The sequence below is a fragment of the Caloenas nicobarica genome, chromosome 1 (assembly GCF_036013445.1).
Source record: "Caloenas nicobarica isolate bCalNic1 chromosome 1, bCalNic1.hap1, whole genome shotgun sequence".
Lineage (NCBI taxonomy): Eukaryota > Metazoa > Chordata > Aves > Columbiformes > Columbidae > Caloenas > Caloenas nicobarica.
The window spans coordinates 190,120,648-190,142,574 of record NC_088245.1 but is presented as its reverse complement, the minus strand read 5'-3'; the positions used below and the strand labels follow the sequence as shown (position 1 = coordinate 190,142,574).

General features: G+C 35.5%; 1 protein-coding gene across 7 annotated transcripts in view; it reads left to right on the top strand.

Annotated features, from left to right (window-relative positions):
* NBEA (neurobeachin) overlaps positions 1-21,927 on the top strand; it is a 490,542-nt gene that overhangs the window by 237,938 nt on the left and 230,677 nt on the right. For all 7 annotated transcript variants that reach the window (XM_065627071.1, XM_065627076.1, XM_065627075.1 and 4 more), the window contains exons 36-38: positions 3,925-3,989; positions 15,594-15,702; positions 19,388-19,554. In XM_065627071.1, coding sequence (XP_065483143.1) covers positions 3,925-3,989; positions 15,594-15,702; positions 19,388-19,554 — 341 coding nt within the window. The remainder of the gene's footprint in view (positions 1-3,924; positions 3,990-15,593; positions 15,703-19,387; positions 19,555-21,927) is intronic.

Sequence of the window (21,927 nt, the reverse complement as noted above, 5' to 3'; positions counted from 1 at the left end):
GTGGATTGCAAACACATTTTTATAAAATTTCCTCCTCCTTACCCTGATAAAAGGTAGCACCTGTTCAGCTCTATATAAGACTTTTCTCCAAACATATTCAGGGGTCCAGAAAGAAGAGAGTCACTATAATAGAATTTCCTCTGCCTCAAGAAATTATGATTAAAATACAGTGATTGAAGAATTGAGGTATCAACTGAGTTATTAACATCTTACACTAGAAAATTAAATAAATATTCAAAATGGCAAAAAAGAAAAAAAATAATCAGATTAGTTTAAGATATGGAGAAGAGAGAATTCCAAAGAAGATACAATTGATTGAGACAGTGGCAACTGTAGTGGAAGGAGAATTGTATGGTGATTACTACACCATTCAGTAACTGCAGTTTGTTGAGAAACTTGAAATTTGTGATACAACTTTAAACTTCCTTGCAGATATTGGAAAGATTGAGAGCTCTCATGTAAATCATTAAAACCTTGAGAATTTTATTGGACTAAGAAAATACACTCATAAGTCAAAATTGTAAGAATATGAGAGAGTAAGAAAACGTACATCATGATTTGAAAGAAAAAAATGAATTTCAAGTAATATCTGCGCTGTGTTATGGTTCATGATTTAGAAGTTTTAGCCTTTTATTCTTGTCCTGATTTTATTCATCTCTTGTCCTCCTCTTCATGGACAGTTTCAAAACAGGATTCAGGCTGAACCTTCTGTCAGGGAACATGTACTGATGCTTTCTGGATGCAGTGATGCTTTTCAAGCAATGACAGAATAGAGGAGGAGGACAAGTTAGGTGGAGGCAGAGAGGTGGCAATTGCCAGTGTCCTAATAATTTATTACATTTTTGATGTATTCAATGGAATTCTGCATAATATAAAATATTTAGAACATAGCCATACTGGCCAATAATTGAACTGAATGTCTAAAGTTATAGTGTTTAATGATTGTGTATGAAGACAATTCTTTAATTTGTTTCAATATGAATAAATTTTTAAAAAATTGATATCTTCATTCTGGTTTTAGTCCTTTCAAAGAAGTGATGTGTCATCATTCTTGAAGACTCTGTGTGTTAGTCATTAAATATGCCTCTATCCTCGAGGCTTCTACACCTTACCTTGTTCCAAGAGGTGCACTGCTGGCAGTAGTAGTTGTTCCCACTGCCCTATCAAGCAGGAGCTCCAGGCAAAGAAAGGTCAACACATTCTCCTTGTATAGAAGAAATTTTATGATACATGATTTTGTCGAAGTCTTCCATTACTTCAGCATGTAATTGACATCAGCATTTTTAAGGTGCAGAAAAGTCACCCAGCTTTTCTTTCAAGGCACAGAAGATTCAGGTTATGAAGCTGAACTAAAACCGCCTGAGATGTAGTGCAGTCATTCAAGCACTTACTTGCTAATAACCAAAAGTCTAGGCTATCATTCTACTTACCTATAGCTTAAATTTTCCAACTACCATCACTATGTCCATTACATTTGGTGTTTGTCTTTCTGTTTCTTGCATCTTGGGGGTAAGAAAGATTTTCTGTGGAATCAAAGATAGTATAAAAAAATTGCTGCACATTCTTTGGGCATATAACACCACATTTTAATCCAGTTCTGAAGGTGCATGCAGTGCTCCAAATGGCCAGTTGCAAAGGCGATTCTAATGCTGACATTTCTAAGTATTTCAGATAATCGTTTGTGTCTTTTAAAAAGAAACTGGAAAAGAGAAAACCAGGTGCCTCTTCACAAATACAGTTCACCTCTCAGTATCAGGAATCTGTTATATTAGATTATGCCTAAAACTGAGAGGACATTGTAGTAGTGGTAATTATTCCCATATTTGTGGATTAATGGAGAGTTGGGAGTTTATAGTGAAGTTTCCAGTAATGAAGTTTGTAGCGAAGCAATGCACGAACCATGAATCCTAGTTTCTTTCTGGTTCTGCATCATTATGTTTTCCACTAGTTTTCAGTAGATATTTGGGCAGGTTTCACACACTTTTGTCATGAATAATGGATTTTTTGTAAATTGATGAGATTTTGCACCTATGGAAACATAAGAACAGATTTGTTTGATTCCACATAGGTATCTAATGGCTTTTTAGGTACCTTAAGATATCTCACCTAAAAACTAGAGAGACATTTTGGATGTCCTACAGTACCTGAGACATTTGCACTGAGCAGGAAGATCTGACAAAAGACTTGCAGGAATCTCTTGGTCTTTTGCAGACACAGATGAAACTTCTGTCTCTCTTTAAAAAATTAACTAGCATGCTTTCTTCTAGCCATCTTAAGAAGCTTTTTATTTTAATTATTTATTCTTCTTTCCTGAATTCTAGTCACACCAGTTCTGCTTTCCTGGCTGCAGAGTCGTATCAGCTGTGGTGCAGAAAAGCAGCTCAAAAGAGAATACTAATAGAGATTTTTATAGTGTACAGTAAAAGATTCTGATTAAAGAAAAAAAATAATGCTACAGCTCAAGTACTACCTCTAACCCAGACTATTGTTTCCTAAAATGGCACTTGGTGCGTATGTTTAGGCAACTGAATCCTTTCCTTCTTAGTTCGAGTGACTTTGTACTATACCAAGGTGATTTAATTAATTCCAAAAATTAGGTCATTAGGCTTGCTTCAGTTACTGGATTTGGAAAAGAACAAAATCAATAGCATGGAAAAAAGGATCTATTACAATGGTCTTCTAGCACACAAGCTAGAGGCTTGAGTGCTAATACTCTATCTTCCTTAATCAGGACTTACATGCTCGATAATGGGTAAATAATAAGTTCATTATTCGGGTATTTTAGTAGCTTGCCTCTTACAAAACCTATGATGAGTACAAGATTATTGTTGTTGGGGTTTTTTTAAGACATACGACTTGGTAAAATCCGTGAATTGTCGTAGGATCAGCAAGAAGCACCTTACTGATTAGCAAATAGTTTTCACAGCTATTCTTTGAGAAAATTTCCTTGTCTGTGCAAAGCTATCTTTTTTTGCCCATATCAGGAAATAAGCATCTGGGATTTCTGCCTGATTTTTTTTAGTCCTGCAAAAATGGAAATGTAAAACGGAATAGTTCTGTAACTGTAACGTGCTATACCCATTTTTGTTATAACATGAAGTCTCAGGCTGGAAAATTTCTCTCTGAATTGTAATCCAGCTAATGTATTTTGATTTTTTTTTCCTATATGATGAAAAGGAAATGTTTATTACTCTGTAAGAAAAGTTTTAAGGAATTATTACAAAAGAAAGTAATCTTTACCTACTAGAGAGATATCTGGACCTTTTTTCATCTCAAGTATCAAAAGTCTATTGGTGTGATAGAGACAGTGGGTTGCACGGCAAAAAGCTGTGATGCACTGAGAATTTTCTCTTTAACTTAGTGGTATATGAAGTAAAAGTTATCTCTCAATATCTATTAGGTGGTTTAAATTTTGGAAATTCATATTGATAGTATAATAATTTTAAAAACTCAGTTTGTTATTAGAGACTGTTTTGTTTTCACTTATAATGGAGAAGAAACAAAGAGAGGTGGATGGTACACAGATCTGCCTGTATGTGCAAGGTTTAACAGTGAAGAAAAGTGAAGAAACTACTGCTTCCAGACTTTGTTTCGCTTAGTATGTTCATTGGACAACTGTATGATTTGGAGAAACAAGATGTGTTTCCATGTTCTCTAGACAAAGAAAACTAAAGCTTGCTTAAGGTTGAAACAGAAAGCATGACCACCTAACATTTATTTGAAAACCAGAATGAGCTACAGTTTTTAAATCATCAGGTCATTCTTCTTTGAAAATAATTTAAAAAAATAAATTAAAAAAACCAACAAAAAAACTGTTAAGAAGTTCAGCCTAGATTCAAGCTCCTTAGGAAGTCATCAGGATCAGCTTCAGAAATGTGATTTAAAATCCTTGGGTTTTGATCATGTTATATTTTATCTTCTTAGGAATGGCAAAATTCTATTCAGAAGAATGCAGGACTTGCATTTATTGAGCTCATCAATGAAGGAAGGTAATTAATTTTAAAGCTTTTGAACAATTAGTCATTTTGCATTTATTCCATTGGGTAATAATACTTCCTCACCATCTGTTCCAAAAATATTGTGAAAAGGCCATTTTAATTAAGTTATTTGTTGTATAGATATTTTATATAGTAAATATTTAATTTGAAAAATGTGTAAATTTTGAAAATTTTGTTTATTGACAGAAGGAAACAGAGCTCCCATGAACTGTATATGGGTTTGGGTTTATTTGAGAATTGAACCACCATTTTCCAGAGCAGTAAGGTTGTTTTACCCAGACAGTCCAGGGAGCCCAATCTGTAAACCCATCTGCTGCTCCATCTGTTTTAGGAGCACAACATCCACTCTACAGATGCACTTCTCTATACTATCAGTTCACGAGGAGTTATTTTATCTAGAATTTCTGGTCCAATTTAAGTCCTATAAAGCACACAGGAAATTATGCTTATAAGAGCACTCTTGCTTTTGCAAATTGTTAAGATACTTTATTATCAATCCTTAAGTAATTTTAATGCAGTATTACTAAGTCTTCCACTCTGTGAAATGTTTGTCAGTACTCTCAGCCAGCAAGCTGGGTAGCAAAGGGGGACTCTTTGCCCTTCTTGGTAGTGGAATGCCAAAGACAAACAGAGCCACTTGTGTAACGTGTGTGGCTTGTATTGGCCAGTACATTAGATCCTCATGAGTCTAGATGTCTTGATATGTGCAGTTGCAAAAACAAATAAGCAAAAAAAAATGTAATATGACTGTTGAAGAGTTTTGGTCATTTTATATGTGGTTGCTTTTTTTCACCAGTAGTATGTCATTACCAATAGTAAAGTATCAAATCACCTCTTTATTATGGGATGTTTTTTATCTAGATGGTATTTCAGTGGTTAAATCATACATTCATTTAAAAAGGGAGACTAGATAATATCAGAGATAGGAATGTAGGAGCCTTAGTATCTGCAAAACAGGAGCATGTATCTTTATACACAATTTTTGGTTGATATAAATTCTCTCAATGCACACTGAAGTTACACTGCAATGTAGCAGTTGGAAATTCTCCAATTTCATTGGAAATTCTTCTTGTTATGAAGCAGCAATATAAGTTTGCACCATAGTGGCGCTCACTTGAGTGGGTCATGTATCGCATATTATACAATAAATATTACATGGAAATAAACTGAATAATTATAGTAAGCTTATGTTCTCGGGTAGTAATATAGAATCCCATTTTAACCCTTTTTATTTTCTCAACCGAGGCAAGTGGGTTCAGATATCATTGCATGCTTGCTATTGATAAAATTCTCATTCTGAACAAATCCTACATCTGCATATTTTTAGTGGTCAGGTATTAAGACATCAGTGGACCCTCTACTCCCCTCTAACAGTAACTTTTTAAAACAAAGTAGTATTTAAGAACTGCTGCTTCAATCCAATCAAAGAACTGTGTAATCAATCTGCCCTTAGACACATGTTTCTCCACATACTTTTGTCAGGAAGGTGTCGTAAAATAAGTGTGTGTGGATTACTAGAATGCTCTTCTTTGCAATCAGCCCATCCATTTTTAATTTATCCTTTTGGGTATAAAGATAACAATCCTTTAACTGGAAATTGTTATAAATATTTATTCTGCTTAATAGCTAAACTTGTGAATGCACTTCATCAATCACAGCTAGAGAATGCAATTGTGCAGTTGTCAACAATTAACAGGACATAAACAGTTGATGAATGTGCAGCTGAATTAAAGTGCTCCCTAGGATAACCTGAAATTATAAACTGGATCATTTAAAGGAATCTAACAAAGGATCTTTATAATTAAAACAAAGCAGGGTTAATGGGATGTAAAATTGCATATAATCGCTGTGCGATAATGATTGAATTTTAAATTATCAAAAGCAAAATGAAGAGTAAGAACATTTTGAAGGACTTTCTGGCTAAGATTTTGAGAGACCTGGGTAATAAATCAACAGTTTGAGAAAGCTTTTTCATTGGAGCATGGAGGAAAAGGTTTAGATGTAATGCAGATCATAATTTTTAATATCTTCAGTTAGATGGCTATCTGTTTTAATACATGGATGCTGTAAGGTGATTTTCTGAGTACCTAACTTTTGTTGTTTGTTCTTGAAATCATTTGAGTGCCTTTCTGGTCTTTGACTTTACTAGAAATGTTCTGAAATAAAATATTTCAGTTTAGTTTTAGTTAAGAAAGCATATAATGTCTGTATACCCGTCACTTTAATAAATTGCATTTTCATTTTAAATCAGTTGATTTACTGCATTTGTTTCTGTTTTTTCTAGTTTTATATAATGTTTTGTTAGGAAAGGCTGAATGACACATTTGTAGAATTCAGCATACAAACACTCTGATACAGCTTTCTAAAAATAGGAACTGCTGTAACAGGTTTTATTATAACAAAAGTATTTGATTATAGCTTTAAATTAACACTTTCAAGGAAAACATATACAAAGATGTTTAATTTGGAAGCGTAAGACAACACTGTCTATAATGTACCTGAATGATGTAGAGACATCCTGGTTATGATCTTGAACTTTACACTTCTTTTTAATCAGTCTCATGCTATGAATATGTGATGTTGAGGATATCACACATGTCAAGAGCTTCACTGATAGTGGCTTAATTAGGATTTCAGATTTACATTGGGGTATATACATAAGTAGGCTTCTTAATTTATGAGCTGGATGCATCTATGATGTTGGCTGTAAAAGGGAACATGAAAAAGAGTTTTTTAGGAATGATGTGGGAGGGAGATTACAACTGATGTTTAAGTGGGATGGTGATAGACGAGTTCAAAAGAAAAGGGTGCAGAGTGATGAGAACAAGAGATAAGATAGGAAAACCTACCTCGAGTAAATTTGTACACAAGTGCATACAGCTGGGAAACAAGAAGTAGAAATTGCTCCACATGCAATCACAAAACTATGACTTCACTAGAATGAGTGAGATTTGGTGGGACAGCCTGCACTGCATGACAGAAGTGCTGTGATGGACAGATACAAGTTCCTTGGGAAAGACAGGCAGAGAAAGTGAGGAGGGAGTGAAGAAGCAGCTCGGATGCGGGGAGCTCTTCAGTGGAATGGATGGCAGTCTGGTTGATAACTTGTAGGACAGGATGAGAGGGGAGTCCAGTAAGGGTGACATCATGGTGAGAGTTTGTTACAGAACACCCATTCAGGGTAAGCAAAGGAAGAAGCATTCTTTAAACAATTTGAGGAAGTATCTGTATCACAAACCCTCGTTCTTATGGGGATCTTTAGTCTTCCTGACATCCTCTGGAAGTGTAACAAGGTGGAATGTATGCAGTTAAGAAGATTCGTGGAGTGTGCTGGGGATGACTTCTTGATACAGGATGAACGAACACACAGCCGGGTTTGCTATTCACTAGCAAGCAAAGAATTGGTTTTGGATATAGTAATTAATGACATTTTTGGCTGTAGCTACCATGAAATAGTGGAGTTCGAGATCCTGGAGAGAGTGAGGATGGAGAGAAGCAGAGTAGACTTCATGAGTGTAGATTTTCACTTATTCGGGAAATGCATGGGTAGGATGCCATGGAAGGTGGATGTGGAGGTCAAGGGAGCTTTGGAAATGTAACAGGCCTTCAAGTACAGCCTCATCCAAGTGCAAGAACAGGAAAGGAAGTAGATGTATCAAGAGACTGGTTTGGCTAACCAAGGAAATTATAATAAAGCTCTGATGCAAAAAGAGAGTGCGCTAGAGGTGGAAGTAGAAGCAGGCTGGAAAAGAGGAATATAGAAACATTGCTTGAGCATGTAAGGAATGTCGTCAGGAAGGCCAATGCTCAACTTGAAATGAGACTTGGAAGAGATATCAAGCACAACAAGAGCTACAACTTCATTAGTAGTAAAAGGTTGACTAAGGGAAATGTGGCCTGTTAGTGAATGGGCTGGATGATTTAGTAACAGATAAGACTAAGATGCTTAATGTCCTGTTTGTCTCAATCTTCACCAAGATTTCTCAAGCCTCTCTCTTTAGTGAAAGGGTGCAAGGAGGAGAACTACTAGCAGTGGATGAGGATTGAGTCAAGGTTTCCTTGGGACAGATTGTTCCATGCAAGTCTGTAATACCTGCTGGGGTGCATCTAATGCAAGGCTGATCACTAGTATCTCTGAAAGGCCAAGGAAACTGGGACAGGTCACAGGCGCCTGGAGAAAGGCAAATGTTGCACGCATCTTCAAAATGTTCTAAAAAAGCCAGATAACTATAAGCTGGTCAGCTTTTCTTCTCTCACTTGGAGAACCATGTATCAAGTCCTTTTGGAACACATTTCTGGCTGCATGAAGGAGAAGGTAATTGAGAACAGTCAACATGAATTTACAAAACCTAAATCATCCCTGACCAGGCCTGTTTGCCTCTATGATAAAACAACTAGATTTGTGGACATAGGGAGAGTAGTGAACATCATTTACCTTGACATTGGCAAGGTTTCCACACTGTGTCCCACAATACTCATGTATCAGAATTAGAATGCTATATTCTGAATGGATGGGCAACTAAATAGGTAGAAAACTGGCTACATACTGGGACACTGAGAGTTGTGGTTAACTGATCGTTCTCTACCTTGGTGCCCTTGACAAGTGGAGTATCTCAGGGGTCTGTCCTGCCTAAGAGGTGAATGTTACAGATCGTTATCTATTAGTCTTTCAGAACTGGATTACTATTCTCAACTTCAGTTTCCCTCCCTTATGTTTTCACAACACTCACCTCTCTAAAGAGATGACCTAGTCCTTTCATTTTAAATATTTTCCTTTATTTTTTTAAAGAATTTCCTCATTTTAAATAGCAGGAGTAGTCTGATCATAATATAAATGTGAGGAAATGTGAGACTATATTTCATCTCAGATTTAAAATGATAAGCCTTGTTTCTGTAAGTTAATCTCTGTACCTAAGTCTGCTTTCTGCTTTAGCCATGAAAATATATACTTGTGTATATCCACCTACCTGGACCTCCAAGGATACTTAAAATTCACAAGAGTCTTTTTTCTTTTAAACCCTGTTTTGTTGAGAGTTTTCACTAATTTCCTGGAAAGAGTAGCAGAATGTTTAAATAGACTGGAAATTTGTGTTCGTTTAAATTTAGATGAATTGCTGATTAAATCCTGAAAGGAGGCTAATAAAGACATACATTCTTTCCATGTTACCTCAACTAGGATTGCTGGGTAACAGCAGCAAATTTTCTTTTGGACATCCTCTGTTGTAGTTTGGCAGTTCTGATATGTTTAGTTTGTGGTAAATGAGCTCACAGTCATTATTCACTGTCTGCAATACTTAAATGTTCAGGCCCTGTGTTAAAAGGTATATCTATGGTGCCATTTGCCATATTTGATTTATGGTATGCATTTGCAGTTGGATCCCTAGATACCCCTTGAAGAACTCATTTAGTAGTTGAGTCCAAGAAGGATGGAGAAAGGATTCTATTCCTTGTTTCTCTCTTGACAATGATCTTGATCACAGGAACCCTGAGGTCAGAATGGAGAGTGCACCTAAATCATCCAGGAATGCAAGATACTTGGTCTTCAGACATCATGACTGTTATGTAGTTGAGGCCTACCAGAACAACTTGCAAAGGATTCCAGTCTCATGTGCAAAATCCAATATATGCAAATCCAGGCAAAAAAACCCCAAACACTGGGGAAGCAGTAGCACTCAAATACAATATAGAAATAAGAACAAAGGTGTTTGATTATTCTGTCTTTGACAGATATAACCAAATTTGGTTGCTCTACTGTCACCCTCACCAATTGTAACTTCTGATTGCAAGCATCCTTTATAAACTGTAAGTGGCTGTTTAATGGAAATTCATCCCAAATGTCATCTTCCATCAGTAGAAGATTCCTGTCATAGATACTTCTGTAAAACTGGGCACTGAATGCTGTATTTCTACTCCAGCTGAAGCATGAGCTTGAACTCCCTGCTAGATGTGCTTTTTTATAATCTCATATTCTTTACTACACCTGTCCTTTCTCTACCTCCAGACTAACAGTCAGTTTGTGTTAGACAAAGTATAAATTGTTATGGTAAATATCTGTTTGTAGGGTCTGTACAGCTGGAGTTCTTAGATCTGTTAGAGATTTTGAGGCATCCCCTCACCTTCTAAGCTTGCCTGATCTGGTCATATCTCAAAGCTGAGGCTGATTCTGAGATGCAGACCATCTCAGTTGTAATTACTGGTCTTGGATGTTTACTGGATGTTCACGATTTCAGAGAGAAGTTCCTTTTGATTTAGAAAATTCTTATGCAAAATAGAAAATCTTTATAAGGAGTGGAATAGATTTTTTGCAGTCAACTCTGAGTTTTACTGGGTTTGTTATACCTTCTGTGGCATTTCCAAAACATTAATAATTACCCTTCATGAAGTTTATCTTGTCAAAGTGCTCATGTTGTAGTCCAGTAGCTGGTGTTTGCATTGTGTAGTTTCAAACTTTTTTCTAGTAAATTTTTCATCATTGTCCTTTTGCTAAAAATCAGACCCCTGTGTAAGACATTACTTTCTAAAGTTTATAGGAGTTTACTTTCAAAGTATTTATAGCAATACATCTTGTAGAACTTCAAACTCTTCAAGTTAGACCAGTTTATGAATCCTGTTATAGTTACCAAGTGTAATGATAGGTTTCATTTCTTATGAATGCCATTAAGAGTAATAGTTGTCAGAACAACTGTGTTTGGTGAAAAAGTGGCATGTTTCCAGGTTGCTGCTTAGAAAAATTAAGCTATGGGCACCTGATGAAAGTAAGTCAGAGAAACATCTGTTTCCCTGGACATTTGAGTTGGCAGAACTTCAGGAATGAATAGAGGAAGCAAGACCTTAGCTAAATTATAACAAATGTTCATTTTGTAATCTATTTTGAAAATTGCTGCTTGGGAATGATCTGCTTTTTTAGTTTATCTCAAACGAAGGAAAGATTGGGTAACATGAGCACAATTGTTTTAAATAGCAGTGTAACAACTACGAGCCATCTTTCTCTCTGTGTGAGATTATTACTAGGAAGAACTGACTGCAGGATAGCGAAGTCAGTTTAGAATAGTTAGTGAGATATGAGTTTTCACCCTTCAGTTCTGAGAGGTGAACAAATAGCATTGTTTGTCATAAACTATCCCAATCCACATCTAAATGTGTTGCAAACATTTTCTGGTTTTTACTTGTTTTCAAGACAGTTTGGGTGCAGCTCCACAATACAGCCTTTTTAAAACAGGGGCTTCTGGTTGGTTACATGTACTTTTTCACAACTTCCTTTAACCTGTAAGCACTCTGGGCTTCTAAAATAAGTTTGCTGAGTACAGAATTCAGGAAAGCAAGCCACGTGGTGTTAGAATGAATAACTTCTTACCTACTCCTAAACAACATTTGCAAATAACTCACATTTATGAATCAAAATGTCCTCAAACATACTCTTTCCTGATCTGCTCTCACTCATAAATCTGAAACCCTTCCATTTTTAGGTGGAGAGCCTGCCATTTGCTCTTATTACTATGGATACTTAAGCCTGTTATGCTTATTTTGAAATACCAGCATATCTTAATTCTAGTTTTTACTTCAGTTTCCCATATATTCAGCTGGAAACTTCACAGCTATCTGTACAGAAAGCTCATTTCCCCATAGAAGAGTACCAGGAATTGAGTCACAAGTGATTTCAGACTGGTTTGTTGGTGGATTCCTTACTGAAAGTGCTTTGATTCAGTCTAAAACCAAATCAAACCCATTTCCTAGTAAAGGAGATTTAACTGTCGTTCATAAATTTGTGGGCATTAATAGAAATCAAGCTTGTCTTGGTAAAGAGAAACCATAAGTTACCAAGTCAGTGTTTAATCTCTACCTTATGCAGTAAGAATTGCTGCTCAAAGAGGATAAGAATTTTGCTGGTCATCAGTTCCTGGTTGAGATCAGCTCAGCTTGGGAAGGACACAGCAGCACATTTGGCTTCAATTCTGGTAGGAGTTTCAGTGGTGCAACTGAAGAAGTGGTCACACAGGATAAAGTTAAATGTTATTCTAGGTCAATGTCTTTTTTTTTCTTTTGGTAAATCGCAAGTTACTGGAGAACAGTGCAAAAAGTGCAGCAAGCCTCTGGTGACACTTTTCAGACAACGTTGTGTAGAGATTAATAAGTATGACTAGAAGGCCTGATTCAACTGTCTCAGCATCAGTCTACCTACTAGGTCTTTTGAGAGTGGTGCTTGCTAAGGTGGGATTGAGGATATACAAGGGTGAATGAGAACAGTGGGTATAATTCAGTCACAACAAATGTTCGGTTGGCAGTGACGAGATCTCACTAAATAACGTCTTCTTTCCAAAGGAGAATAAAAATGGTACTGCTCTCAAATTTCAGATCTGCATTTTGTGCCTCCAACTCCTTCTGACTTGGATTGGTCTCTCCAGTACAGGGTGATAGTTTGGGAAAGATGCAGAGAATAGATTTTTCCCCAAAAGGGAGAGCTCTGTAAAAATCTGTGGATGGGAAACACAGTTGTGCATGTGACTGAAATATCAATTGGGATTTACTGAGTGATTTTCAAACCTGCCTTAGTATAAATATTACACAATGTAATATGTTACGTAAATATTTTATAACGTAAGAGTATATGAAGTTCATGTTCTTGAGAATATATGCTAGAGACTGTTGGTTCTTGTTTTTGAAATGTCAGAAGAGGTAAAAGACCAATATATCACTGAAATTTTCTTGTGCAAAATCACAGAACATAGGGCTATAAAAAAAAGAAGGAAAACACAGTTTTAGAATCTCACCAGAAAATGTATTTCCATTGAAAAGAAGGCAGCATTAACGTTACTATGTAAATAATGACTACAAGTTGTCTAGAATACTGCTGTCAGTTTTGGCTATCCACTTGCAAAAAACATACCATCAGTGTATGAAATTAGTAAAAATCCAAAAGACAATATCTTTTACTAGCTGTTTTCCCATATGAGAAAAGTCAGAGAGCTGATTTATTTAGGCTAGGAAAATAGGGATGGATGGAATATCAGAAGGTCAACAGAAGTAAGGAGAGTTGTGTAAACCTAAGGGCAAAATTTGCGTAAAATGAAACAGTAAAGACTGCTGAAGAATACATTTGGATTGGAAAGTAAAAGGGTTTTAACCTTCAGAGGACCTTCCAAGGCTGTGCTGGAGGCAAGCAACTCAATCACATTTTCATGGAGTGAAGACGCATTTCATGAGCTAGATTTCATGGAAATGCCTTTTGCAAACTAAAGATAGTTTATGAGAGTTTGTCTGACAGAGATGCGTGTTGCAATGGAGTGAATTGCTGACCTAGAGGTCGTTGTTCCTTTCTCTTCTCTGCAGTGCATGAAGGGAGATTTTTTTCTGATGTGTTGGCAGCCTTTGATACCATTGAGTGTGAGATCTTGCCTGGTTTGGGATCCTTTCCGAACCATTTCTCGTTGTTTTGGTTTGGTTTGGTTTTTAATAATCCAAAAGCTAGCTGTAATTACTTTTTCTCATGCCTGAAAAGCATGAGATTTGTGGGTTTTTTTTTTTCTTTTTTTTTTTGAATCTTCCGCCATGATGCATGTGATTGAGTTAGTATAGAATTAAATACATTAGAAAGTATTCAAAGGATTATGACTACCATGATGTTCATCAGGTGTAACCCAGTTAGGACAATTTCTGGGTGGAAGTTGGGGTGAGCCAAAAAATGAGTGGTGACCAAGCTAATGATTTGAGTGCTGTAGGCAGTCAGGACCCAGGGCTCAGGTATGTTCCCTGGTCCCCTCTGATTTGTCATCTTCTTGACTTTGGACCCTGAAGGCCTGTGGCATTTCAAGGTTACCTGAAATCCAGCTTAGTTTGCCTGATGTGATGTCCAAAAGCTGCAGCAACTCCGAAGTCATTCCCAAATACATCAGGTCTCTCAGTCTCTGGAGCAGAAAGGTCCATTAGGAGAACGGGAGGTACAGCTGGGGTCACCAGGAGTTTCAGCCAGCTGATTTGAATCATCTGCTGCATGTCAATAAAAATTTTCATTTTCTGTAAAGCAGCCAGAGACTAGTGTTGAAAGATCTTTATTTATTTATTCATTACATTTATTTTAATATCTTTTCCCTGAGTATTGGCAAGCAAATTATTTATAACTTGTGGAAATCAGTGTTCTCTGGGAATCCATTTGAAGTCCCTTGTAGGTGTTACAGTGCATAAACAGGCACAGAGAATGTGAACATTTCTTAGTACAGATAAATAATACTAAGATGAAGATGTTATGTATTTATCATTTCATTGCTAATGAACCGAGGCAGCTTAGATTTGTTTTTGAGGTATAAAAACTATGACCAGATGTCCCAAATAATAAACCCAGTGGAGTGAAGTTAGTCTTGATCTTTTCTCACCAACTTCTTGGTGGCAGGGAGTGTTTAAGAAACCTATTTATTTCACCTAAGGCCATTTGGAACTAGAAATCCTGCCCGGATGACAGCTGAGTCAAAGATACTGAATTTGCACTGTGCTCCATTTATTCAATAGTTTATTCATTCAGGAAGGGATATGTAGCTAGTAGACAAGTGAAATCTGTGTGTTCAGTTTTGAAATCCTAGTTAGTTGCTTCCAGGTCATTAATGTAATATAGAAAAGTTCAGGAAGACCTGTGGTATAAAATTTGATTTGACATGTTAAACACTCACTTGTAGTATTTTCTCATGTTAGAGAAGCTTGTTAAAGTAATGAATTCTCACTCTTAGTTCATATCTGAGGGCAGTTCTATGCTTACCTGCTAACAATAAAAATCTGAACCCTTAACAGTAATAAAATACTAAAACATATCTTCCAGCAGGGTAGATTAAAAAATAAAGCTAAATTTTGAAGACTACAATGGAAGCAACTTTAGTCTTTCGGTTTATAGTTTGCCAAAAACTTTTTGCTTTCAAAAATAGTAAAGAGTTAGATATAATACAAAGGCTTATTAAAAGCATGAATATCCACTGTGAAACCTGGATCCAAGCTTGTTTGTCTTTATATCTGAACAGAGGTCCCAACATTTGTGTCTTCCTGTGCCACACATCCGTATTAAACATTAGCTCAGGTTAAGCGATTTCCTTCCTTCACAGATGGTAGAACACACCAAAGGAGGCAAGAATAGCGTTCAGATCTTTCCATCCTGTAGGTTTGAGATCTAGTAATCACGACTTTCATTTTTAATAATCATAGCTTTAATTTGTGGTGCTTCTAGGCAGTAGACACCAACCTTAGTGGAATTTGCTAGAAATTTGAAATTCTTAATGTAAGAATCTCTGAAATTAAATGTGTTTCCCTGATGCTGCAGGAAGGAAAATCCCAGACAGTGTGCCATTTTGACACAAAGAGAAACAGTTCTTCCTGATCCTAAACAGTCAGTCCTGTCAGGTCTTTGTGTCCTGAAAAATATTTCCTCCCTGCTGATAAGAAGAGCAAAGCAATTTTGTATTGATCGGGCAACCTTAGATATGGACTGTCAACTAATTAGGCAGTTGCATTACAGTATTTTCTTTAGTTTTATTTCTTTCCATTTCAAGTAAATCTATTGAAATAGGTTATTTGAAGTCTATCAAATACAAAGGTTGATTTTGATTTTTCTTATTTTAGATTATTATGTCATGCGATGAAAGACCATATAGTGCGTGTTGCAAATGAAGCAGAGTTTATTTTGAACCGACAAAGAGCTGAAGATGTCCACAAGCATGCTGAGTTTGAGGTGAGCCTGAGAGTTGGTGCATTCTGCGTCTCTGTTTTCACTCAGTTGTCACCTAGACTGTAACTGCATACAATAAAGATTTTTTTCTTCCAAGAAAGAAATTTACATCGAAGGCATTTCAAAACTAGTTTTTAAAAGATTTGGTAAATGTCAAACACAAGGAACTGGTTTAATTTCTCATCTCCTCACTGAAATGCATGCAAACATTTACAGCTTGAAGAAATCTCTTAATCAGAATGTCTGCTAAACTGATATGGCAGACCCTTTATCTTCACAAAGATCTTTTTCTGATTTATTACAAACAGTGATGCAATTCACATGAGAAATTATTTTTGTTGGATTTTATCAACAGTATATATGAGTTTTGTAAGAAAGAAAGCATTTAATACACTTAAGGTACTTCATGAACAGTTAGAAATATAAATGTTTTGTTAAACAAAATTAGTATTTTAAGATAATTTTGCTAGAACATTTTGCATTTTGGAGCACCTTGGAACATTTACTTCCTAAAATTTATATATTGAAACATGATATTACACATTTTTTCCTGCTATTTAGGAATCATTTACTACCAACAGTAAGATTGTGTTTAAAATGTCTGTTCTTTAATATTGGAAGAAATAACCTGGCAGCTGGATCCTATAACTCTTTAATGTCTGTAATTCTTACTCCTAAAAGGAGTCAACATTCATTTTTTTTTTTTAATCAATGAGTGTTGCAGTATACAGTTTAAATTACATTGCTTGAAAATGATGCAAGTATACAAAAAAAATATTTTTAAAACCTGTTTGGTTTAACAGGTTTTTTATTATTTCTTCAGAATTAATTTTGTTCGTATTAAAAAAAAATCATGCAAAAGTGATGGAGAAAAGTTAAAATTTCATTTTGACATTATCAAATATGGGTTTGTGTTTTTATGGTGTTTTATTCAACATTTCAGCATCTTTTTTATTTATTTTTTCCAAACCTCTGTGCTTGCATACATTTGTGTATATGTAAGTTTATATGCACAAACATATATTTCCACGTGTTTTAATGTTCAAGTAACCTAACACTAGGATTAAGAAAGACTAACTTAGTATTGATGATAATAAATAGCTATATCAATTTATTCATCTATCAGGAAATTTCAAGAAGCACTTGGTTGCTAGAAATAAGATCCAGTAATCTTAGTTTTGATGAGGTTTTTATCTCCTTGAAACAGCTCTCTTAAATGTGCGCTTTGATGTACTATTTCTTGTGCTCCTTGACCTAGCTGAAAAGTGTGAGAGACAGAGATATCTGTTGTCATTTTGAATACACATAACCTTTACTTCATTTTGTCAGAGCAGACAGCAGACACTTGTCATATGGGATTGCAACAACTTTATTACCAAGCATATACTGGATATCTTGAACTTAGATAAAATCACATTTACAATTAAGTGTGTGTCAGAGTGAAGTTTCATATTGCCTCAACAATAAATAATATTTGATATTTATCACAGCATCATTCAGTAACCTAAGATGACAACAGCAGATTGAGTTATCTGCTCTTTGAAGAATACATTGAGGTATAAGATCTGTCAGAACTCTAGACAAAATGAGAATATTCAATTAACTTCCAGCTTCTGTTAGCAAATAGGATTTAGAATATTAACTAAATTCCCTAAAGGAATAGCCTTAAGTCAGTCTTATTGTCTGGTAAAGAAACCAACACATTTTTCATATATGAAAATTTGCATTATATTTGTCACATGAAAAACCTCAGCTACATGTTTTAGATGAGTAAGATAAAATCTGCAAGTCATAAAGGAAAATTAGGAAATGTTGCCTGTGTTAAATATGAAAATCAGAAGTACTTAAATAAGGTGATGGTTGAAGTCTGAAAGAATGTTTCATATATTGTTTTTAATGATGGTAGGTATATAACTGAACATTTTATTATTCATCCTACTTGAAGGTAGGAGAGACAAAGATTTCTGGTAGTTTTCTGTTGCATAATTGTAAATCTGTCATTTTGTTTCAATAAACTGTATTGGTATATGTTCTGAGGCTTAGTACATGTTAATTATTGCTCTCAGCAAGACAAGTGAGTGGCTATTTTATTTTTACCTTTTAAGCATTAACTGAGTCATTATGGGTGAAATTATTTGGAGCAAGCTGCACCAAGTTACTGTGTCACCTGTGTAATGGAGAGGCCGTGGACCAGTATCTAAATTTTATCCTGTTACTCCCGTTGCAATCAGGGCCAGGGAAGTTCCTCCAGGAATGGATGCTTCACAGTTAACTTCTATTTTTTTAACCTTTGTAATTGTTCAGGAAGAAAAATGAAAATTTAATTTTACTGTCCAATGAGCTGGTGAAATATTAACCTCATTACTAAGGCAGATCATGATACTAATTGGTGCTTCACTGTACAAGAAGATAAATTGAAAAATGAATTAACCCTTTATGAATTAGTATAACAATTGTTCTTTTCCAGAGAGATTACGCGAAATAATGTCTGTAACACCCTGGAAAAAACACTGTTAAAATCTTACTGAATGCTAATGCGATCTGTACTAAAAAGGTAGTGTGCAGAAATATAAACTACAATTTGGTATTAGGTTAACTTAATTGTAATTGCTCTTTTGAATACTGGAAAATACGATTCTATTCAGCCAATGTGTTACAGCACTGAGTGCTAGTTAAGCATACTCAAATAGTCCACAATAACTGTGCATGCAAAAATGTCTCCTAAAAGGTGATTTTGAAATTAGCTGTTTTGAGAATAGTCTAGCCTTTGTAATTTACACCTAGAAAATGATAGTTATAATGGATTTATTTTAATTAGTGTTACTACATTTGCTTTTCTTAGACCTTTTGAAAGGAAAAATTGGAGGAAGAGAACTAGGAACTAGGAGGAGAAACTGAATTTCAACTTAGCGTGATTTTGAGAAACGAAATGAAAAAATACATTTAAAAATATAAATAAATGTATAAAGAAGGGCTTTATTGAAACTAAAATACACTATAGAGTTTTGACAATTTTAGAAATACATTTGCATGATGGTCAATAACCACAGCATTTATTTTAGAGGTAGTTATCTCTTAAAGGAAACACAAAGAAAACATTAGATCTTTTTCAGTTTAAAGGATGAGCATTTTTTTAGCCAATAGGTTTTTTTAGAAGTGGTAGTATGTTATGAAAATTTTTCATGCTGTGATATGAAATAGAGAATATACTCCTTAATTTTGTAGTTAAAGGAGTTTCTGCTTAGTATCCATAATAATAAAATTATCAAATGGCTTTTTAATTGTACATTTTATTGTAGTTTAAAAATAAAAAACAGTGTACATATTTTTTTTCCTGTATATTAAGCTGTGTATGTTACACCTGTATTTTACACTTGAGAACACATGAAACTTTTACAAATAAAGACCAACTTTTATGGCATATCCATGGTCACACATACACACACAGAGATGTACAGCTAAATGTTTTTATTTGCAATTCTGTTGTCTTTGCACTTGATATTTCGATTTTTACATGTTCTGAGTGCTTTTTCATGGAAAATATATAGTAGTAGAACCATTTCAACTGAATAGTCTGTCCTGTTCCTCTTAAAAGTATTTTAATTAGTTCTTGTCATATTTAAAGGGTTTTAGTAAATAATCATTTTAAGGTGATTGTTTTATGAAGTAGATGTACTTTCATTCCTAGTCGCAGTGTGCTCAGTATGCTGCTGACAGAAGAGAGGAGGAGAAGATGTGTGATCACCTTATCAGTGCTGCTAAGCATCGAGATCATGTTACAGCAAATCAGCTGAAACAGAAGATACTCAACATACTGACAAATAAACATGGTGCCTGGGGAGCGGTTTCTCACAGGTAAGCTGCAAACGGTAACATGCGGATTTTAAATGTTACTTTCAAAGTTTAAGAGAAGCAATGGTATAACTGAAATATGAATGTATTCAGAGCTAGAATTGCTAAAATATATTTTCTGTGTTAGTCTTCAGCTCATTCTTGAGAAGTCCTCTGTGTTAAAGATTCACAGATCAAACTCCTTTATAGACTGCAGACATAATATTTTACCATATATTAAATAAATTGTAACGGATATTTTTTTTATTATAATGCATTTTTACTGTCAGTATATCAGTAGGTTTTGAGGGTCCTACCAGTATTAGAATATGAGTGAAGTGTTCTGAATGAGATATTGAGAGATGCAGAGATTTCCATATAGATGTTGACAGAGCAAGCCTGAAATAAAGAAGAGTCAAAATGACTTGTCTAGTGGTATAGTGGTATAGTCGGTATTAAATAACGAGCAGAACCAGGTCACTTGAGTCACTGGCTAATGTTTTCTTCTGTTTATAGCTTTTTCTGTGCAAGTTATGAAACGGTAAGACCCGCTGGTAAATCTTAGCAGTCCTGCAACAAAACAGTAGTCAGTGCCAGCCGTGCACAGTCAAACTCTGTATGCTTAAAGCAAAACTTATGTTGTACTTAAATGTAGCATGTGCAAAGCTGAACATAACCAAAGAGCAGCTCAGTTCTTCAGGTATTCCTGTTAAAAAAATAAATTAAAAAAAAAATCCAAGATACATAATTCTTACTGTATGTAAGTGATATTATAGTATTTGAGTTTTTAATCGGAGCTGTATTGAGTACTGTTTTTAAAAGTTCATTCTGTCTACCACAGAAGTGAAATTAAACGTTTTCATATATCATGCCGAAGATGAGAGCCTTGCTCTTCTGAGTCACAAAAATAGCCGGTAGCTAAGGTGCTGACCCTCATGTGGAAAACTTCAGCTCAGATTGCTCCTTTCCTTCATTCAGAGCAAGGTCTTGAACCCAGGCCTGCCATGTGAGTGCTCTGTCTGCAAAACTAGAGATTGCCAAGTCTCTTTCTTGTGTGCATTCTCTTCACAAATACTTGATTATCTACTCAGAGTGGAACAACTTAAACAAGAGAAACCAAGGAAGTTCTGCTCCCAAGTATGCAAATTTTTACAGCTTGATTATCTACTTAAATCCTGTTTAAGTCTGCTCTGAGTAAGGCAGAACAGAAAGTTCCATTTTAGCTCTGAAAAACCTTTTCAGTTAAAATCTAGTTGAGACTGATAGATTAACACAAGAACTTTTCTCTAGATAAATGTTTTCTTTCAAAAATATATATTTGGATTTAGCTTGAATACATAGCTACGGCTTAAGCCTATTAGAAAAGTTGTCAAGTAATAAATTTGACACTCAGTAATAATGTTTAATAAATTCCACATAAACTGTTCATTTTTTTTGTAATTCTGTCTAGTTGGTTCTTTAAGTTATACAGTGCTTTAAAAAATGATTTTTTTAATGTTCATCATCCTTATTTCTTCCAAAAAAATCACTATTTCCTGGATGATAATGGAGATGTATTCATTTTTCAAGGTGTTAGAAAGTGCAGAAATTCAGACTTACAGAAACTCTGTAGTCTAACACTAGAGGCGTTCTGGTGGAAATTGCAAAAATGACATGTAGAAGATTGTGATATTGTTAATTCAAAACAGCCATAGTCCATAATGGCTATTCGTGTTATGTCTAGTTGGGGCTTAAAGCTGTGTATCTGGAGACTTACACCTGATGAAAATAAGAGCAATTTTCAGTCTTTTGAATGTATTTGAATTTTTTGAATAATGTTGTTGCTGAAGTTTGTGAATGTCTGCAGACACTTTGCAGGCTTAAGTCAGCTCCTGGTCACTAACTTTTTCAGGAGACTTTTTCTTTTTTGAGGCAGATGACCGTCCTCTCCTGGATTGCTGATGGCATCCTAAATGCTGACGGACCACTGCTGCAGCTTTTGTTGCTCTTCAGTCCATGATAGTTTTTGATGGGCCGTGAAGCAGTTTGACACCTGTGACAAACCTATCAAGTTTCTTACATCAAGCAAAAGAAACTTATTTTATTCCTGTCATGCCACTTCCCTGGTGTGCTTGCTTCTCAGTTCCTTGCAGTGCTACTTTCCCATTTTGGTGCTCAGCATGTTGGGTGCAGCTGTTGGCCAGTCCTGGCTGCTGCTTAACCTGGAGAAGGGCGGACACGGTGACAGCACAAGGTCTCCAAGTGGGGTTCCCCATTTGCAGGAGCCTTGCACTGCAGGTCTCTCCATGTGTGCCGTGGCAGCTGTGTGATCCACCACACAGGTGCACCGTCTGTCATGAGACCTAGTGGACTGAATGGAAAGGCCAAGGATGCCCAGTGAGGCTTGTTAAGAACCAA